Below are 16570 nucleotides of genomic sequence, written 5' to 3' on the forward strand. Positions count from 1 at the left end.
TTAAGTGTGAGTCTCTTGAGTCAAACTGCTCTTCAGTGTTTAATATAATAGTCCCACTGGCTATTTGCGTAACTGTCACGCTGTTCTGTCAGCCTTTCTGGGAGTGGCGGTGATGTGTTTCTTGTCGCCTAATTTACTCACCTCACTCCCTGAAATACCGTGTCTTCCTCCCTGTGGCCAGCGTTGATGACAGATGTTCCCAGTCGCTCAGACTGAGAACCTGGGGCCAAAAGGAGGGGAGGAGAGATGAAGTAAATTCCCATTTCCTAAGCACTTACTACATGTCAGACGACGGCAGAGCCTTTTAGATGATTTCATCTTTTTTGCACAGACTCTGAAGTATCTAGGACTGCGCCTTTCTGGAGATACGTGATTCTCATAGTGCGCAGTATGGCCCGCTGGGGAGTATTCTGGAAATGTGTAAGGGTGGTTCTGTGGTGACCATGATCTCACGGTCTGGTCAGCATTTAAGGGGCAGAGGCAGGGCTGCTAGATGTCCTGCAGTGCGTTCTGGGACAGCTCTGCGCCTGCTCAGCCCCACATTCAAATCCCGCTGGACGTTTATGTTGGTGAGAAACTTGTTTATTAACACCTGATGCTAAACCAAAGCCCATTTACATCTAAACACACGTACTCTGTACAAGGTTTTACGCTCAATCTTCCAGGAACAAACTATGTGGAGTGAAGAGACGCTTGAGGTTTGCCTTGTTGGGAGCTTTCCCAAGAGTCGCCAACCACGCGTGGCAGCAGCGCCAGCAACATCTGCGTCGCTGGTGCAAGACAACTCGCCGAGATCGGTTTAGATCTGTGGCTGTCACACTCACAGCGAGTCTGTTGCGTGTAATGAATAAATGATCATTTCAGAGAAGGAGGAAGTGCCACGAAGAAGATAAAACAGGAATGAGATTGTGAGCAATATGTGCACGTGCGTGTGCATGTATGTGCGTGAGTGTATGTGTGTGTGCCGTGTGTGTGCATGTGCGTGTGTGCGTGCACATGCGCGCAGGCAGAGGCAGCTTTATACAGTGACCCAGGCAGGTCTCTGAAGAGACGGCTTTGGGGGGGAGACCTGAATGACCCGAAGGAGCCAGCCAGGCGGGACACGTGGACTGCCTGCATTCCAAGCTGAAGGCGCAGCAAGAACAAAGGCCCTGAGGCAAGGACAGAAGTGTGATCTGTCGGAAGGATGGCCTCAGTGCCTGGAACCCGAGCACAAAGGAGAGAGTAGGAGACAGTGAGACGGGAGGGGTGAGTGAAGATGAGCGTGTAGAGCCTTGTGGCCTACGGGAGGGGGTCCGGGTGGCATTCCTGACGAGACAGAAGCATCAGAGGGAAGCCACCCCGACCTGAGCCATGTAAGGGGTGCTCACTCTCAGCCAGCATGCTGCCTTACAGACAATGTAGCTGAGACCCAAGGTCTGGCCATGTCTAGTCTGGACTCAAGCCTAGACTTCTTGAACCCACTATTTGTGCTGAGACCCCAACTGTGGCCTCAAGTACAAGAGGGAACCTGGTTTGTGGGCGCCTGGGTGGCTCAGTTGGTTAAGCGACTGCCTTCGGCTCAGGTCATGATCCCGGAGTCCTGGGATCGAGTCCCGCATCGGGCTCCCTGCTCGGCGGGGAGCCTGCTTCTCCCTCTGACCCTCTCCCCTCTCATGTGCTCTCTTTCTCATTCTCTCTCTCTCAAATAAATAAATAAATAAAATCTTTAGGAAAAAAAAAAAAAAGAGTGAACCTGGTTTGTGATCTCTACACGTGCGGACTCCTTGCTTTCCTCTGCTCAGGGTTGCTTTACCATTCCCAAAGAAAACCAAAGCTGTGCTGGATTTCTGTTTCCTTCATGTGCATTTCCAATGTTCTTTCTGGCATATTATGCCAGGCATTTTCACGTATGTTACTCACTTGAACTTGGCATCAACACTCTGAAGGGTAGGTGTCATTACATCAAGACAAGAAACGGGCTCAGAGAGGCAAAGAAACCCAACCAAGACCACACAGCTTGTAAGTAGCTGGGATTCAAGCACAAGTCCATCCGGCCTCAGGGCCCATAGTCTTTCCTCTACGCCACGTCATATCACTCATGTTCTCCCATCCATGTTCTCATAGACCCAACCCTTTGCCACAGTGGAGTGATCCAGCAACCTCATCTGGAACTGGGCCAGTCAGCTCCCCTGACGTATTTTTCAACCTGGAACTGGGAGGGAGTTCTCTGGTGGAGGCACCACAAGATATGGAGCTAAACATTGTCTGCCATGTGCTACAGATTCAGCTAATGTCTGTAGTAACTCCCTGCCTGAGAATAAAGGCAGCGCAGGAATGCAGAGCCGAGAGGGCAGCAGGGGCAGGAGACCTGGTGACCTCAGTTGAGCCTCTGGACCCACTGTGTTGGGTTTCTGTTGCTTGTAACTGAAGGATTTCTTACCCATCCAAGAAGGTACGACAAGATGGGGGCTGGGGAGGGCTTTGGATCCCAGCTTGAGTGGAGGATGGAGGTCGACCCTGAGACATGCTTCTTGGAGATCAAAGGTCCAATCCAGGGTCAGGCACCTGGTAAGTGGCAGGGCCAATGTCAGAACCCAGGCCTGAGTCCGGGAGCAAGGTGCATGTAGTTCCCACCCTTGAACTCCTGAATTTCCTGAAGGTTCTGAACCCACTCCTTTTGAACAGGTTAATCACCAGTCTACATCTGCCCTTATGCTCCTCTTCTTTTCTAGCGGAAAAGATTCTGAAAGACACTGTCCCTTTCATCTCAAAAGCTCCTGCCTTACAAGATTAGCTTCTCAACTTACTAAATTTCCTGGAGAATTCTTTCCACTCTCAGGCTCAGGGCCTGGCTGGCCTGGAATAGGAGGTTTGGTAGTCATCAAGGACCATCCCATGGATCCAGCACCTGAGGGCCGTGTCCAGAGCATGAGGAGAAATTCATAATAGGACCCCCCACTTCAAAGCCATTTCCTTCAATGGCCCCCTGGGGAGTTCAGTTTGCCACAGAGTGGGAAGAGCAGGACGCAGTGCCCCGTGAGTACAGCCCCGTATTAGGAGGCTTGAGCTTGAATCCCTGATGCACCACTTTCTGATCATCCCACTGTGGGCCACAGTTTCCTCAGCTGTCCAAAAATGGTAATTCTATTTCACTGTTGCTATTGTGAGAAGTATATGAGATAATGGGCGTGAAATCACGCTGTAAACTGCAGAGTGCCACAGGCGTGTGAAGGGGGTTATTATTATTAGTTGATAGGTCATCTTCACTCTTGGGAGCCTCAAGAAGTACCTCAGGAGGCAACCAGATTCCCTTCACCCCCATTCTCCAATATGAACACTCTACTTGGCCCTTATTTAAGCTAAAAACTCTTCATAGAGACTCAGGTACGACCTTGGACCTCCATTTTTTTATCTATAATGTGGGGCTGGGGAGGGAGAAGATCTTAAATTGGATCTTCCCTGAGGAACATTATGTCTCACTTACCAGGGAAGTCCACACCCCAAGTTCATTGCCAACAGGAGAAACCACCACAGACATCACATCCCAGAGCTGTGAACGACCTGAGCTGTCCCATGTACCCTCCAGGCCCAGTGCCCCAATTACTCCTGAACACCTCTGGACATCATCTCTCCATTTTACAGAAGATGAAACTGAGGCCCAAGAGAGCAAGGGGGATGACTATGGGATCTGTCCAGCACCCCCTTCCTCTTCTAGAAACTGCTCGATTCCCACACCAGCCAGGAGTTCACATAGTGGCTGCCATGTTCTCATAGACCCAACCCTTTGCCACAGTGGAGTGATCCAGCAACCTCATCTAGCATTGGGCCAGTCAGCTCCCCTGATGCATTTTTCAACCTGGAACTGGGAAGGAGTTCTCTGGTGGAGGCACCACAAGATATGGAGCTAGATGTTGTCTGCCATGTGCTACAGATTCAGCCAATGTCTGTCTATCTGTCGCATTCCTGGTTTCTGTTGTTGCCAGAGCCAAGCCACCAACTACCATTCCCACTTAGTGGTATTATAATAGATATTTGTTGGTTTTGCCCACCCAGAATCCCTTTCCCTTATTTTAATGAAAGCACCCCACTTTTTCTTCAGGAAACTACGCCTCCACCATCTGTGTCCTGGGGAGATCATCTGTAGGAGTTCCTCCATCCTTGCCCCAGCAATGGAGTGGGCACATGACCCAAACTAGTCCAGCTAGACTCAGGTCTCTGGGAATTTTTAGCTAGAGCAGTGTTGTCACTCAGGCGTTTTAATTGCAGGACCCCTAACAAGGTGATTCATGGGCTCTAAGTACCTCCATCCCCATGTTGCCCTTATTCCTATCTTTCTCAAAGCCTGGTTGTTTAATTTGACTTTGACTTGATCTAGTATCTATCCCATGCAGCCATTTTTTGCTTAAGTTTTCCAGAGTTGGATTCTCTGGTTTGTAACCAAAGACTCCTAACTCCTAGAGAAATTGGAAGTAGAATGGAGTGCTACTCCACATCCTCCAGGAAGTGTGGGGTATTAAAAATTATTGGACTTTCCTGGGGCAAAACAGTGAGGTTGCTGTCGTGCCCCAGCCCTGGAGAGCAGCCCATGGGATGCAGCAGCAGAGGGCTATTTCCTCTATTACTTGGTATCATCTGGACCACCAAGAATGTGGCTCTCAGAGAAAGGGCAGTTTCTGTCACAGTTCAGTTTTGGGGAGATGAAGAATGCCCAGGCTGAAACTATGGAAAGAGCCAAGATGTCCATCGACAGATGAATGGATAAAGAAGATGTGGTATATATATACAATGGAATATTATACAGCCATCAAAAGGAATGAAATCTTGCCATTTGCAATGACGTGGATGGAACTGGAGGGTATTATGCTGAGCGAAATAAGTCAATCAGAGAAAGACATGTATCATATGATCTCACTGATATGAGGAATTCTTAATCTCAGGAAACAAACCAAGGGTCTCTGGAGTGGTGGGGGATGGGAGGGATGGGATGGCTGGGTGATAGACATTGGGGAGGGTATGTGCTATGGTGAGCGCTGTGAATTGTGTAAGACTGTTGAATCACAGACCTGTACCTCTGAAACAATACATTATATGTTAAAAAAAAAAAAAAAGGAGGAGAAGATAGCAGGAAGGGAAGAATGAAGGGGGGAAAATTGGAGGGGAAGACGAACCATGAGAGACTATGGACTCTGAGAAACAAACTGAGGGTTCTAAAGGGGGGGGATGGGTTAGCCTGGTGATGGGTACTAAGGAGGGTACGTATTGCACGGAGCACTGGGTGTTATATGCAAACAATGAATCATGGAACACTACATCAAAAACTAATGATGTAATGTATGGTGATTAACATAATAATAAAAATAAATAAAAATAAAAGAATGCCCAGGCTGTGGGATAGAATGTTTTGTTTCAACTGCACAGAGTAATGTAAAGGGAAAATCAACAAAGCAAGCCCAAATATCAGTGTGTGTGTTGGGGGGGAGACACAGAATGAAATGTAGAGCATTTCTATGACCACAGTGAAAGAGCCTCACGACTTGCTGCACGGCTGAGATCTCCAAAAACCAAAGTTGGCAGCTGAGTATGCAGGCTGCTGACCTGATGGGCCTGCTACACGGCTGTGCCGCTTCTGACCAGTGGAAGGGCCACACAGGAGGATGTGGGAGGAACCCAAGGCAATCTCCAACACTGGCTGGAAGCAGTCTCTGCCTTCCTGATGGAGAAGGCTCCCAAGTTCCTGCCTGCTCCAGCCAGCCCTCAAGGCTGCTTAGCTGGATGATGGGGATGAGTTTTGGCCCGGAGGGTGAAAAATAGACTGAGTAGGAAAGAGTCCAGGACTCATACAGAACAACAGAAACTTCACTGATACCAGCTCAAACCTGGGGAGTATTTGTGGGAATGGATTTTTGCGGTGCTTGATGAAGGAACGGAAAATGTGAGACTGATCTCCTTGATATGGATGTGTGGATCGGGGATTCTGCATTCTCTGTGCTGGCTCCAGGAGCTGGCTGGGTTCTAACCATTGATGGCTAAAGCAAACTTGGACCAAATGTGAAATGAAATTTAAAGGCCCCAAATACCCTGGCATCATATAGAGGAAGGGATTCAAAGATTTCTGAAGACAGGAATGATGGATTGGATTTATTTTGTGCCTCCTTCCCATAAATATCTCTACGGCCCTCACTGAACCCTTTGCTTTGAGGAAAGTCTACATCAGGCGTGCTTGGTGGAAGGGTTCCCTGATCTCCAAGGGAAGGAAGGAAGAATGCAGAGGTGTGGGAGGCCAGGTGTCGGCATTTAGGTGCCTCAGAAATTTTTTTTTTTTAAAGATTTTATTCATTTATTTGACAGAGAGCGAGAGAGGGAACACAAGCAGGGGGAGTGGGAGGAGAAGCAGGCTTCCCGCCAAGCAGAGAGCCCGATGTGGGGCTCGATCCCAGGACCCTGGGATCATGACCCAGGCCGAAGGCAGACGCTTAACGACTGAGCCAATCAGGCGCCCCGATGCCTCAGAAATTAAGTGAAAATGTTCATCATAATATTCAGCAGGTTCTGAATGAGGCAGGATCTCTGCTGGAGGGTCCTGGAAAGGTAAAGCTGACCACCAGTCTAACTTAATTTATATAACCAATAAAACATAAGAAAGCAAAACAAAGCAAAGCACAAAACAAAAACTGATCATCACCTAACACCTAGGCTTGAGTTCCTTTATTGATCTAAAACCCCTGGAAGGCAGGATACACTACTTGCCCTTGGAGAAGGTCTCTGCTATACCACCACATGGGTGTAATGCGAACATTTCTCTTGCCTTCTCCAAAAGGGCCTGTGGCCATTTACCGGGGTACCTGGGTACTGAAGAAAGGGAAACACCCAAACTTTGGGAGCACTGGATGAAGAACTTTAAGCTAATACCAATTTCTTGGGCCTGAGAGTACCACCATGGGTCCACCAACCATGTGAAAAACAGTATTTTGGCCTTTGTCCATGTCACAGAGGGCTAGATCTCCAATTTCTGAGTGATAGTTGGAAAAGATCCCCACATTGGCTCCCTGACCCTCGGAGGCCATTATAATATAAAAGGCCAACAGATCCAACGGAACAACAGTTCTGAAATAGAAAACTCAAAGCCTTTGGGGAGGCTGCAGAGACAACCAAAGACCCGGAAGGGTGATGACTTCCATCAAAACACCATTAGTTTCCCCTGTTTGGCCAGTGCAAAATTAGATGGGTCTTGGAAAATGGCAGTGGACAATTTAATCAAATGGCAATTCCAATTTCATCTGAGGGGTTAGATACACGTTCCTCGGTACAGTCCTTGGAGCTCATATGCATCTATTGGTTTCATTTTCTATTCCAAGAAACAGAAATCACTGGAAGCATTCTGCTCTTAGTTGGAAGGGATAGCAGTTTTCCTTTACTAGTCAACTGAGGGATACCTTAGCTCATCATATCTGCACCAGAAAGACTTTGATTGTCCTATTCCACAAGATAACAGACTGATCCACTACATTGATTAAATCACATTAATAGGGTCAGATCTGTACCTCTGAAACAAATAATGCAATATATGTTAAGAAAAAAAAAGAAGAAGAAGAAGGTAGCAGGAAGGGAAGAATGAAGGGGGGGGAATCGGAGGGGTAGACGAACCATGAGAGACAATGGACTCTGAAAAACAAACTGAGGGTTCTAGAGGGGAGGGGGGTGGGAAGATGGGTTAGCCTGGTGATGGGTGATGGGTATGTTCTGCATGGAGCACTGGGTGTTATGCACAAACAGTGAATCATGGAACACTACATCTAAAACTAATGATGTAATGTATGGGGATTAACATAACAATAAAAAATTAAAAAAAAATCACATTAATAGGGCCTGGAGAGCACAGAGTATGCTTTGGGTTATATATATGATAGGTTCCTGATGTTAGAAACATTTTTTTAAACTGTGTGTCTGGGAAGGAGTGAGCGTAAAGTGTGCTGGGCAGCCAAGGGTGGGAATGCAGTGGACATCTCCTAGTTTGCCTAACAAGCTTCCCCTTTAGTTTGGTGATGTCACATGACCTTTTCTTTGGGCAACTACCATTCTTCCATCCCATGTGGTCTGCTGTAGATGTTAATCCAGGTGCTCTGCCCTCCCATCTCCACCAAGGGAGAGGTACATGACCCAAGCTAGGCAAATCAACCTCTCGGCTGGGATTGGAATGGTGAGCAGAATGACACAGGGGAGGAAGGAGACGGAAGACTGAGCATTTAGCTGGCAAGTGTCCTCAACAGAAGGTTCATGAGTCCTACCACTGAGGTCCTCAGAGCTCCCCTCATTCCTACACGTCCTAAGGCCTGCTCAGTCAGCTTTTCCTTCGACTGGGTGAACTTCACCGATCCCCTTGTGGCAGGCTGAATGGTGGTCCCAAAGCTATGTCCATGTCCTAATCTCTGGAACCTTAAGTGTTACCTTATTCAGAAAAAGGGTGTTTTTGCAGATGTGATTACGTTAAGGGTCTTGAGATGAGATCAGCTTGGATCAGCTGGGTGGGCCCTCCATGCCATCACTTGGGTCCTTCTGAGAGAGAAGCCGTGAGAGACTGGTGCACACAGAGGACCAGGTGACATCATGACCAAGGCAGAGAATGGAGGGACACAGCCATAGAACCAAGAACACCGGAGCCACCAGAAGCTAGAAGAGACAAGAAGATTCACCCCTGGAACCTCCGGAGGGATTGTGGCCCTGCTGACACCAGAACTGTCAGAGAATAAACTTCTATTGTTTTAAGCCATCAGTTTTGTGGGACTTCATTATGGCAGCCACAGGAACTAATACAACTTCCAGTAAATTCTTTCTTTTTCCATAAGATAAGTTAGTCTTAAATCTTTTTGGAAATCTTTTAAAAGATTTATTTATTTACCTTAGAGAAAGCGAGAGCGCAAGTGCTGGGAGGGGGAGAGAAACCTCAGTAGACTCCTCACTGAGCTCGGAGCCCAACACGGGGCTCGATCTCACAACCCTGAGATCATGACCTGAGCCGAAACCAAGAGTCGGACATTCAACTGGCTGCACCACCCAGGGGTCCCAGATAGTCAGTTTCTATTGCTTATAACCAAAGAACCTTAATGGTAAGTGTTCATCACTCCAGTTACTTGTAATGAATTACTCTTTTTGACCAAGTTAGTTCCAGCTGGATTCCTGTCACTTGCAGCCTGTGCCAAACCCGCCACTGGAAGCAGAGAAAGTAGATTCTGAGTCGCTCCACGTATCCCCCACCCTCCCCGTTCACCCAGAAAGCATGCCAGGTGGCCAGCTCTGGTACAGCCAGAAACAGGTCCCTGGGCCCAGCCTCTTTATCTGCATCACGGTTTTCTTTCACACCGGGGACTAGGAGTGAACTGTCGCTTTTCTGCCAGGACAACACATAACCTGGTGATGGATGCAGGCCAGACGATTCTCCCCTGAGCTTTCCCTCCACCAGCTTTAGGGACTTGTCTGTGGGGTCAGAAAGTCCGGAAGCTATCTGGCTCCTTGGTATGTTCAGCAGTTCGGTGAGGGTGGTGCGGGCAGCCCTCCCGTCTCTGTGCCCCGACCTGGGCCGAGCGGGGCCTGGACGCTGTAGGGGAGCGTGTGGGAGGGCCGGTGTGTGGGCGGGGAGACCCGAGCGGCCCCTCAGCTCAGCTCCGGCCTCTGCTCAATCTGGAGACTCACATTCATCCGCACACGGGGGCCTACACATACTGTGCCCTCTGCTTGGAAACACTTCCTGGAGCCCCTATTGCCTAATTAACTCTTCATCCGTGTGACAGCAGCTGAAATTGTCATCCTCAAGAAAGTCTTCTCCGACCCCCGTTAATGGTCTCTGCTACATGACGTGCTTCTAGCTCCCTGTACTTAGTACAGCTCGCTATTACATATTTCTGTGATCCCTGGATTTAAATCCATCTCCCTCCCTAGTCTGTAAGCTTCACGAATTAGAGATATATATTTTGTTCCCCATTATATCTTGTGAACCTAGCGAGCAGTCAATGAATCAGAGGCCAGGTGTGTCAAGTGTATCTGAGAAGTGGCGGGGTGTGTGTGTGTGTGTGTCTCGGGGGCACACTATGGGGAACTGGAGAGAACGTGCCTCACCCAAAGGCATTCGAATTAAAAAAATATACTAAGGGGCACCTGGCTGGCTCAGTCGGTACAGCACGTGACTCTTGATATCAGGGTTGTGAGTTCAAGCCCCACGTTGGGTGTAGAGATGACTTAAAAATAAAATCTTAAAAAAAAAAAAAAATATATATATATATATATATATATATATATATATATATAATATATATATAGACTGTTCAGCTAAATAAAACGTGTCTGCAGGCCACACGTGAAGCCCCAGCTTGTGAGTCTTCCAAAAGATATTTGTTGAATGAATAAAGTAAGGAGGAAGGGGATGAAGGACTGGGAGAATCTTCTGTTCAGTCTTGTCTACACTCTCTCAAGGGCAAGACCTCTGTCTGGTCATTTCCTCTTCCTCCCCAGTGCTCTGCAGGCAGTATACTGTATGAATTAGCTGATCCATGAGTAGGTATTCACAAATACCTTCTCCTCACAAGCCTGGGCTCAACCAGATAATGTCTTCCATGTTGAAGCTCTGCATGGTGGGCCAGACAGAGGCATAGCCAGGAGATGACAGGACGGTAATGGGTGTTCTAGGAACCGTATGTGAACAGGGCTATGGGAACCCTTCCCTCCCAAATTTCTCAGCAAGTAGAGAGGATTCAGCAGGTGAGCATAAGATGCCCCCAGCAAGGATGAGGGGGCTGGAGCTGGCTGAAAGGGGCGGAGGTCTCAAGCATCTGCCTGGATGGTAACTCAAGGTAGGGCTGGAGGTCTGCATGGTGGGAAGAAGAGAACTGCCAAAGTCAGCCTGGGGGGACCCAGAGGTCACAGGTGTCCACGCACAGCAGTTCCTTGCCACCAACACTTCAGAGTTGAGCTGGCTTTAAATTAGTGACTTCCTGCTACATTTGGCTTTCATTTCCCTCTGGGGCACAGACTGACCACCTGAAAATGGGCCAAGATCTGGAGATGGGGCAGGGGCGTGTCCTCTTCATACATCACATCCTAGGATGGGACAGGCCAGGGCCCCTCAGAGTCTGCATCTCAAGCCAGCCCTGGCAGGAAGCTGCAGGACAATTGCTGGGCAAATCTTACACGCCAGCTGAGGAGGCAGCTTCTCTCCCTTCCTCCCAGCCTCATCTTTGAGAGCTGACTCTTGTTGGAAGCTCCTGGAAGAGAACCACAGCTGAGGTGCAGCACTCCTCCATCTGAATCCCCTGTCTGGTCCTTTCTCTAGCCCTGACAGTGAGTTTGAACCCAACGGATCAACTCTGGATATTCGTGAACCCCCTAAAACCACATGCAAACTTTGCGAGGGCAGAATAAAGATGACATGCAAGGAACACCAGTCCTGGCAGACCAGCGAGCCTGGATTCCAAACTTGGCTCCACCACATCCAGTTGGGTGACATTTGGGCAAGTCCTCGCGCCTCTCTGAGCCTCAGTTTTCTCATCCTCCAACATGAATGTGACAGGGCTGACAGGCAGGAGGTGCTCAGGAACCGTTAGCGACCTTTCTACTTTCTATTTGGCGCATGCCTGCTTCACGGGGAGCTTAGAGGTCCATGTATGAAGTTCTCCGGTGTGTTCACTAGGCTCACAGAACCTAGGGCAATGTTATCCTGGCCTGGGCCTTTGGGAGGAACGGACCTGGCCTCTGGGTGTCATTCCTCAGGCCTGGGTGAGTGATCCTGAGCAGTCATGCCCCCGTGAACACCGTAAGCAGGCAGGGATCTCTGCTGTTTCAGCTGACCTTAGGGGTGTGGGAAGGGGGACACACCGAGCCTTGGCTTTAGTAAGCCTGAGAGTCTGGAGGCCCAGTGGGGGCCCGGGCCTCCAGGTCTGTAGACCTCCCCTCCTGGGAGGTCTCACGGGACGTCTCCAGAGATACCTCCGACACCCCGTCGACACTGCTCAGCAAATCCTCAAACTCCCGGGGGTCGCAGTTGCGCACGGCGGCCTCCAGAGCCTTCTGGCGGCGGTAGAAGTGAGAAAACTTGTTGAAGATGATGGTGATGGGGAGCGCCACCACCAGGATGCCCCCGAGGATACAGCCTGAGGCTGCCAGCTTGCCGGCCACCGTCACGGGTACCACGTCCCCGTAGCCCACGGTGGTCATGCTCACCGTGCCCCACCACCAACAGGCGGGGATGGTGTCAAAGCCCACGTCCTCCTCCTTCTCAGCTGTGTAGGCCACACCGGAGAACACGGACACCCCCACGGCCAGATACAGCAGTAAGATGCCCACCTCACGGTAGCTGTGCTGGAAGAGAATGTGGGAAGCCAAGTCAGAGCTGGGTGGGCCCACAGACCTGGTATCGAACAGATGGGGAAACTGAGGCACAGAGAGTAGAAGGGGCAGGTCCACAGTCATAGAGCAAAGTAGAGCTGGTGCCAAGGCCCAGGTCCCTCGACTCCAAACTAAGATCTTTCAACCACAAGAGGCAGCCAACTCCCTGGGCGTGAACACAGGCCTAACTTCTGTTGTCCAGGATGCCTGCTAAGCCACAGTGGTTTCTTCTAATACAGGGGGAACCGGTGGCCCAGCCAGTTAATAACAAGCTTGTGATTTTTCCACAGTCACAGAACCAATGGAGAACCACAGTTTGTATTCCACAAACGCAAAGGGTTGGTTTCATGTACTTCTGGCTGGTCTACCTCCTTTCTGACAAGTACAAAAATACAGTCTGCCTCTCAAGAAAGCTGATAAGGTGTGTGTTCCCTAGACCACCCACTGAAAGCACCTGCCTGTGGGTTTATATATGCTCTGCCCCTGAAGCCAAGCAGTGGTTCTCAAACAGGGCAATCTGCCCTCCAGGGGACATATGGCAATGCCTTTTTTTTTTTTTTTTTTTTAAGATTTTATTTATTTCTTTGAGAGAAAGAGAGCACAAGTGCAGGGGAGGGGCAGACGGAGCAGGGAGCCTAACGTGGGGCTTGATCCCAGGACCCCAGGATCATGACCTGAGTCGAAGGCAGATGCTCAACCAACTGGGCCACCCAGGCGCCCCAAGATATGGCAATATCTTTAAACACTTTTGGTTGTCACAACCGGGACAGGTGTCTACCAGCATCTACTAGGTAGAGGCCAGAGATGCTCCTAAACATCCTACAATGCACGAGACAGCCACCCCCGCCTCCACACACACAACAAATTATCTCCCCCCAAATGTCAGTAGTGCTGAGGCTGAGACCCCTCGTCTAGAGCTGTAGTTTCCTAGTCCCAAACTGTAATGTGTGGAGGAATCATGTTGGGATCTTGTTTAAAAGGCAGAACTCAACTGAGTGGGTGGGTCTAGGGTAGGGCCAGAAATGCTGCATTTCTAGCAAGCTTCCAGGTAATGAGAAAGCTGCTGCTGGTCAGGGGCCTTGCTTTGAGTAACCAGGAGTCTTACACCGGAGTCTTGGGCCCTGGCAGCTGCAATCAACATTCTTCTCCCTCCTTGCAGAAAAAGCTGGTGGCACCAGGCCCTGGCTCCCTGCATGGCTGGAGGCAAGGCAGAGTTCTGGGGTGAAAGGATCTTCCCTGGAGAGATACTGAGTTCAGGGATGTGCTTAATGGAATTCCTTGTTCCTGCCCACTGCCCCAAGATTCTCCTCACGTCACCCTGCCTGTACCCAGCATCCTGACTGCCTTGCCACGAGGGCATGAAAAAGGCTTTACAAAGCCATGGGTGGGAGGGGGTCTCCTAGGGATCCTTAGGAGGGCTGCCCAGAGCTTTAGGAGAAAGAGCAGGAGGTGCTGGAGTCATGCACAGCTGGGTTCTTCTCTGGGCTCTGCAACTTACTGAGGAACCTCTGACAAGTCCTGTCACCTCCTGGAGCCTCAGTTTCCACATCTGCAAAGTAGTGACAATAATTCTCGCCCCAGCCTGAACCCCTCCTATTACCTTGGGATAAAGTTCAAAATCCTGGGCCAAGAGTCCGTGGCCCTTCAGTACCCCATCCCACTCACCTCTTCAACCTCATCTACCGGCACCCCTCCTTCCTTGTCCCCTCCCAGTGTTCACCCTGTTCGCTCTCCAGGCCTTTGTCCAAGCTGCTCACATTTCCTCTGTCCCCACACCAGGCTAAATTCACCCCTTCAAGGTTAAGCTTGCCAGAGCGTGATGCACCCCCAAGGGCAGGGCCTGGCACAAAAAGGGTACTCAGTAAATTGCAACCAGGCTTTAGAAAGCCAACTTTCTAACCTCAGGTTCTTCACCTACGGGAAGGGAATAAATAACCACATCTTCCTGAGGAAGTTGTCCTGAGAACAAAATCGATAATGGATGTAAAACTGGCACAGAATTAGCACTCAGTAAGTGTTAGTTCTGGGGCTGCCGCTGGACTTGGTCTGTCAAGGGTGACCTCCGATATCTGTGCCCCGCCATAATGCCAGAAGAAAGGCTCAGCGGAGAAGCCAGTTAGCATCCTGCTTTGCAAATTTCTGCACTATGTATTATCTGATGTTTGACAGAGAGGCCAAAAACGAGCTCTGTCTTGTGTTTTTGTTTTTCTAAAGCCAGAAAAGCAAAGCTCTGCCTTGGCTTTCAGTTTTCAACCCCGGGGAAAGAGCCCTCCCAGGGCTGTTGGGAAGGGCAAACGGCATGGGAAATGGACCCCTGGTCTCCAGCCCTGTGCCCGGCACACAGAATGTCCCCTGGGTGCACTGTGCCCCTGGACACCGCGTGCCTCTAAGTTCAGCTGCTGACCTGCCCTTTGGTCACCCTCGCCTCCCCCCGGCCCCGCTCTCCGGGCCCAGAGGCCCTACCTTGAGCGTGGCGCCCAGCGAGCGCAGCCCCGTGGAGTGGCGCGCCAGCTTGAGCACGCGGAAGATGCGCATGAGGCGGAACACCTGCACCACCTTGCCCAGGTCGCCGAGGTCCTCGCCGCTCGCGCCGCCCCGGTCGCCGAGCGCCATGCCGGCCAGCAGCGTCAGATAGAAGGGCAGCACCGACACGATGTCAATGAGGTTCAGAGGGTGGCAGAAGAAGTTGCGCGTGCTGGGCGCCAGCAGGAGACGCGACGACACCTCGAAGCTGAACCAGGCGATGCAGAAGTACTCGAGGTGCCGCAGCACCGGGTCGTCGCGCACGCCGGCCGGGCCACGGCCCGCGGCCACGGCGGCCACGGCGGCCGCCGCCTCGCGGGCCTGGTACTCGGGCAGGCTGTGGATGCACATGGCGGCGATGGAGGCCAGCACCACGCCGATGGAGACGCAGCTGAAGAGCTTGCTGGGCAGCGAGTAGCCGGGGTTCTCCATGGTGAGCCACAGGCGGCGGCGCAGGCGGCCGCAGCGCGCAGCCCCGTAGCGCGCCAGCTCGCGCTGCACGTCGGAGATCTCGTCCGGGCACGGGCCCACGCTGCTCGGCGTGTCGCTGTCCTCGTCCCAGTCGCGCGGCCGCGCCACGCGCCGCTCCAGGTAGCGCGCGCGGCAGCAGGCGGCCAGCGCGCTCTCGCCCAGGCCCCAGTAGTCGGCCTCCTGACCGAAGGCGAAGACGCACAGCCCGTCGAGCACGTGCAGGCGGCCGGTGCGGTAGAAGTGCAGCAGGCCCAGGAAGAAGCCCGGGTGCCGGTCGAAGTAGAACTCGCGCGCCGCCGCGTCATAGTCGTCGCACAAGCGCCGCGCCTGCTCCTCGGACGCCGCGGCCTGCAGGCGGCCCAGCCGCGTGCCCGGGAAGCGCGCCAGTGCGCGTGCGCTCAGCCGCCGCCGCACGCCGCCCACGTTCACGCGCAGCGCCTCGTCGCCCCGCCGCCAGGGCACGCGGGCGCCGGGCCCCGGGGACTCGCTCACCATGGCCTGCGGACACGGGGACGGGGGGAGTGGGGGAGGGCTCCCCGGGCCTGCCTTCCAGGAGGCCGGGTTTAAACCCCCTGCCCCCTCCAGCAGCCGTGGGGTGCAGTGGGCGCTCAGTACGTGTCAAGTACCCTCTGCTCTCAAGAGTCAGGCTTGGGTTTGACTACCTTTCGCTCCCCGACCGAGGGTCTTTGGCCAGATCGCTGAGCCTTCCCACTCCCATTTCATGTGCACAGAACAAATGCTGAGATCTGCCTTGGGGGGATTATGAAAGTGACGGAATGGCAGGATATCCTGGCACCCCCGGGGCGGGGGTGGGGTGCTCAGATAGGGTATCTCCCTTTCCCGAACTTGGATTTTCGTATGTCAGGGGCCTACTGTGGGATCTTGGACACACCAGCACTCTGATCCTCAGTTTCCTCCTCTGCAAAATGGGGATAGTAATGCTGATCACCCAAGGGTGTTGGGAGCATCAATATAGACCAGTAATTCTTTAAGTGTGTCCCCTGCACTGGCAGCATCATGCCACCTGGGAATTTGTCAAAGATGCAAATTCTCAGCTTGCTCTAGACTTGATCAGAAACTCAGGATGGAGTTCAGCAGTCTGTGTTTTAACAAGCGTGGAGGGTGACTCTGATGCATGGTCAAGTTTGAGAGCCACTGCTTAGACTTTTTAAGGCATCTGCGGAGTCAGTCAGATGGAACACTGAATTTTTTCTGTGACCAA

General features: G+C 51.5%; 1 protein-coding gene across 1 annotated transcript; it reads right to left on the reverse strand.

The window, feature by feature from the left end:
- Positions 1 to 11856: 11856 nt before the first annotated feature.
- Positions 11857 to 15851, reverse strand: KCNS1 (potassium voltage-gated channel modifier subfamily S member 1). Its single transcript, XM_045883876.1, has 2 exons — positions 14818 to 15851; positions 11857 to 12327 (listed from the first exon to the last, which is right to left on the reverse strand). The coding sequence occupies exons 1-2, from the start codon at positions 15841 to 15843 to the stop codon at positions 11857 to 11859; spliced, it is 1497 nt and encodes a 498-aa protein (XP_045739832.1). The 5' UTR covers positions 15844 to 15851.
- Between the last annotated feature and the right edge of the window lie 719 nt (positions 15852 to 16570).

The sequence above is a fragment of the Mirounga angustirostris genome, unplaced genomic scaffold (assembly GCF_029215605.1).
Source record: "Mirounga angustirostris isolate CCGP_5_RB_7025 unplaced genomic scaffold, mMirAng1.0.hap1 SCAF_10, whole genome shotgun sequence".
Classification (NCBI taxonomy): Eukaryota; Metazoa; Chordata; class Mammalia; order Carnivora; family Phocidae; genus Mirounga; species Mirounga angustirostris.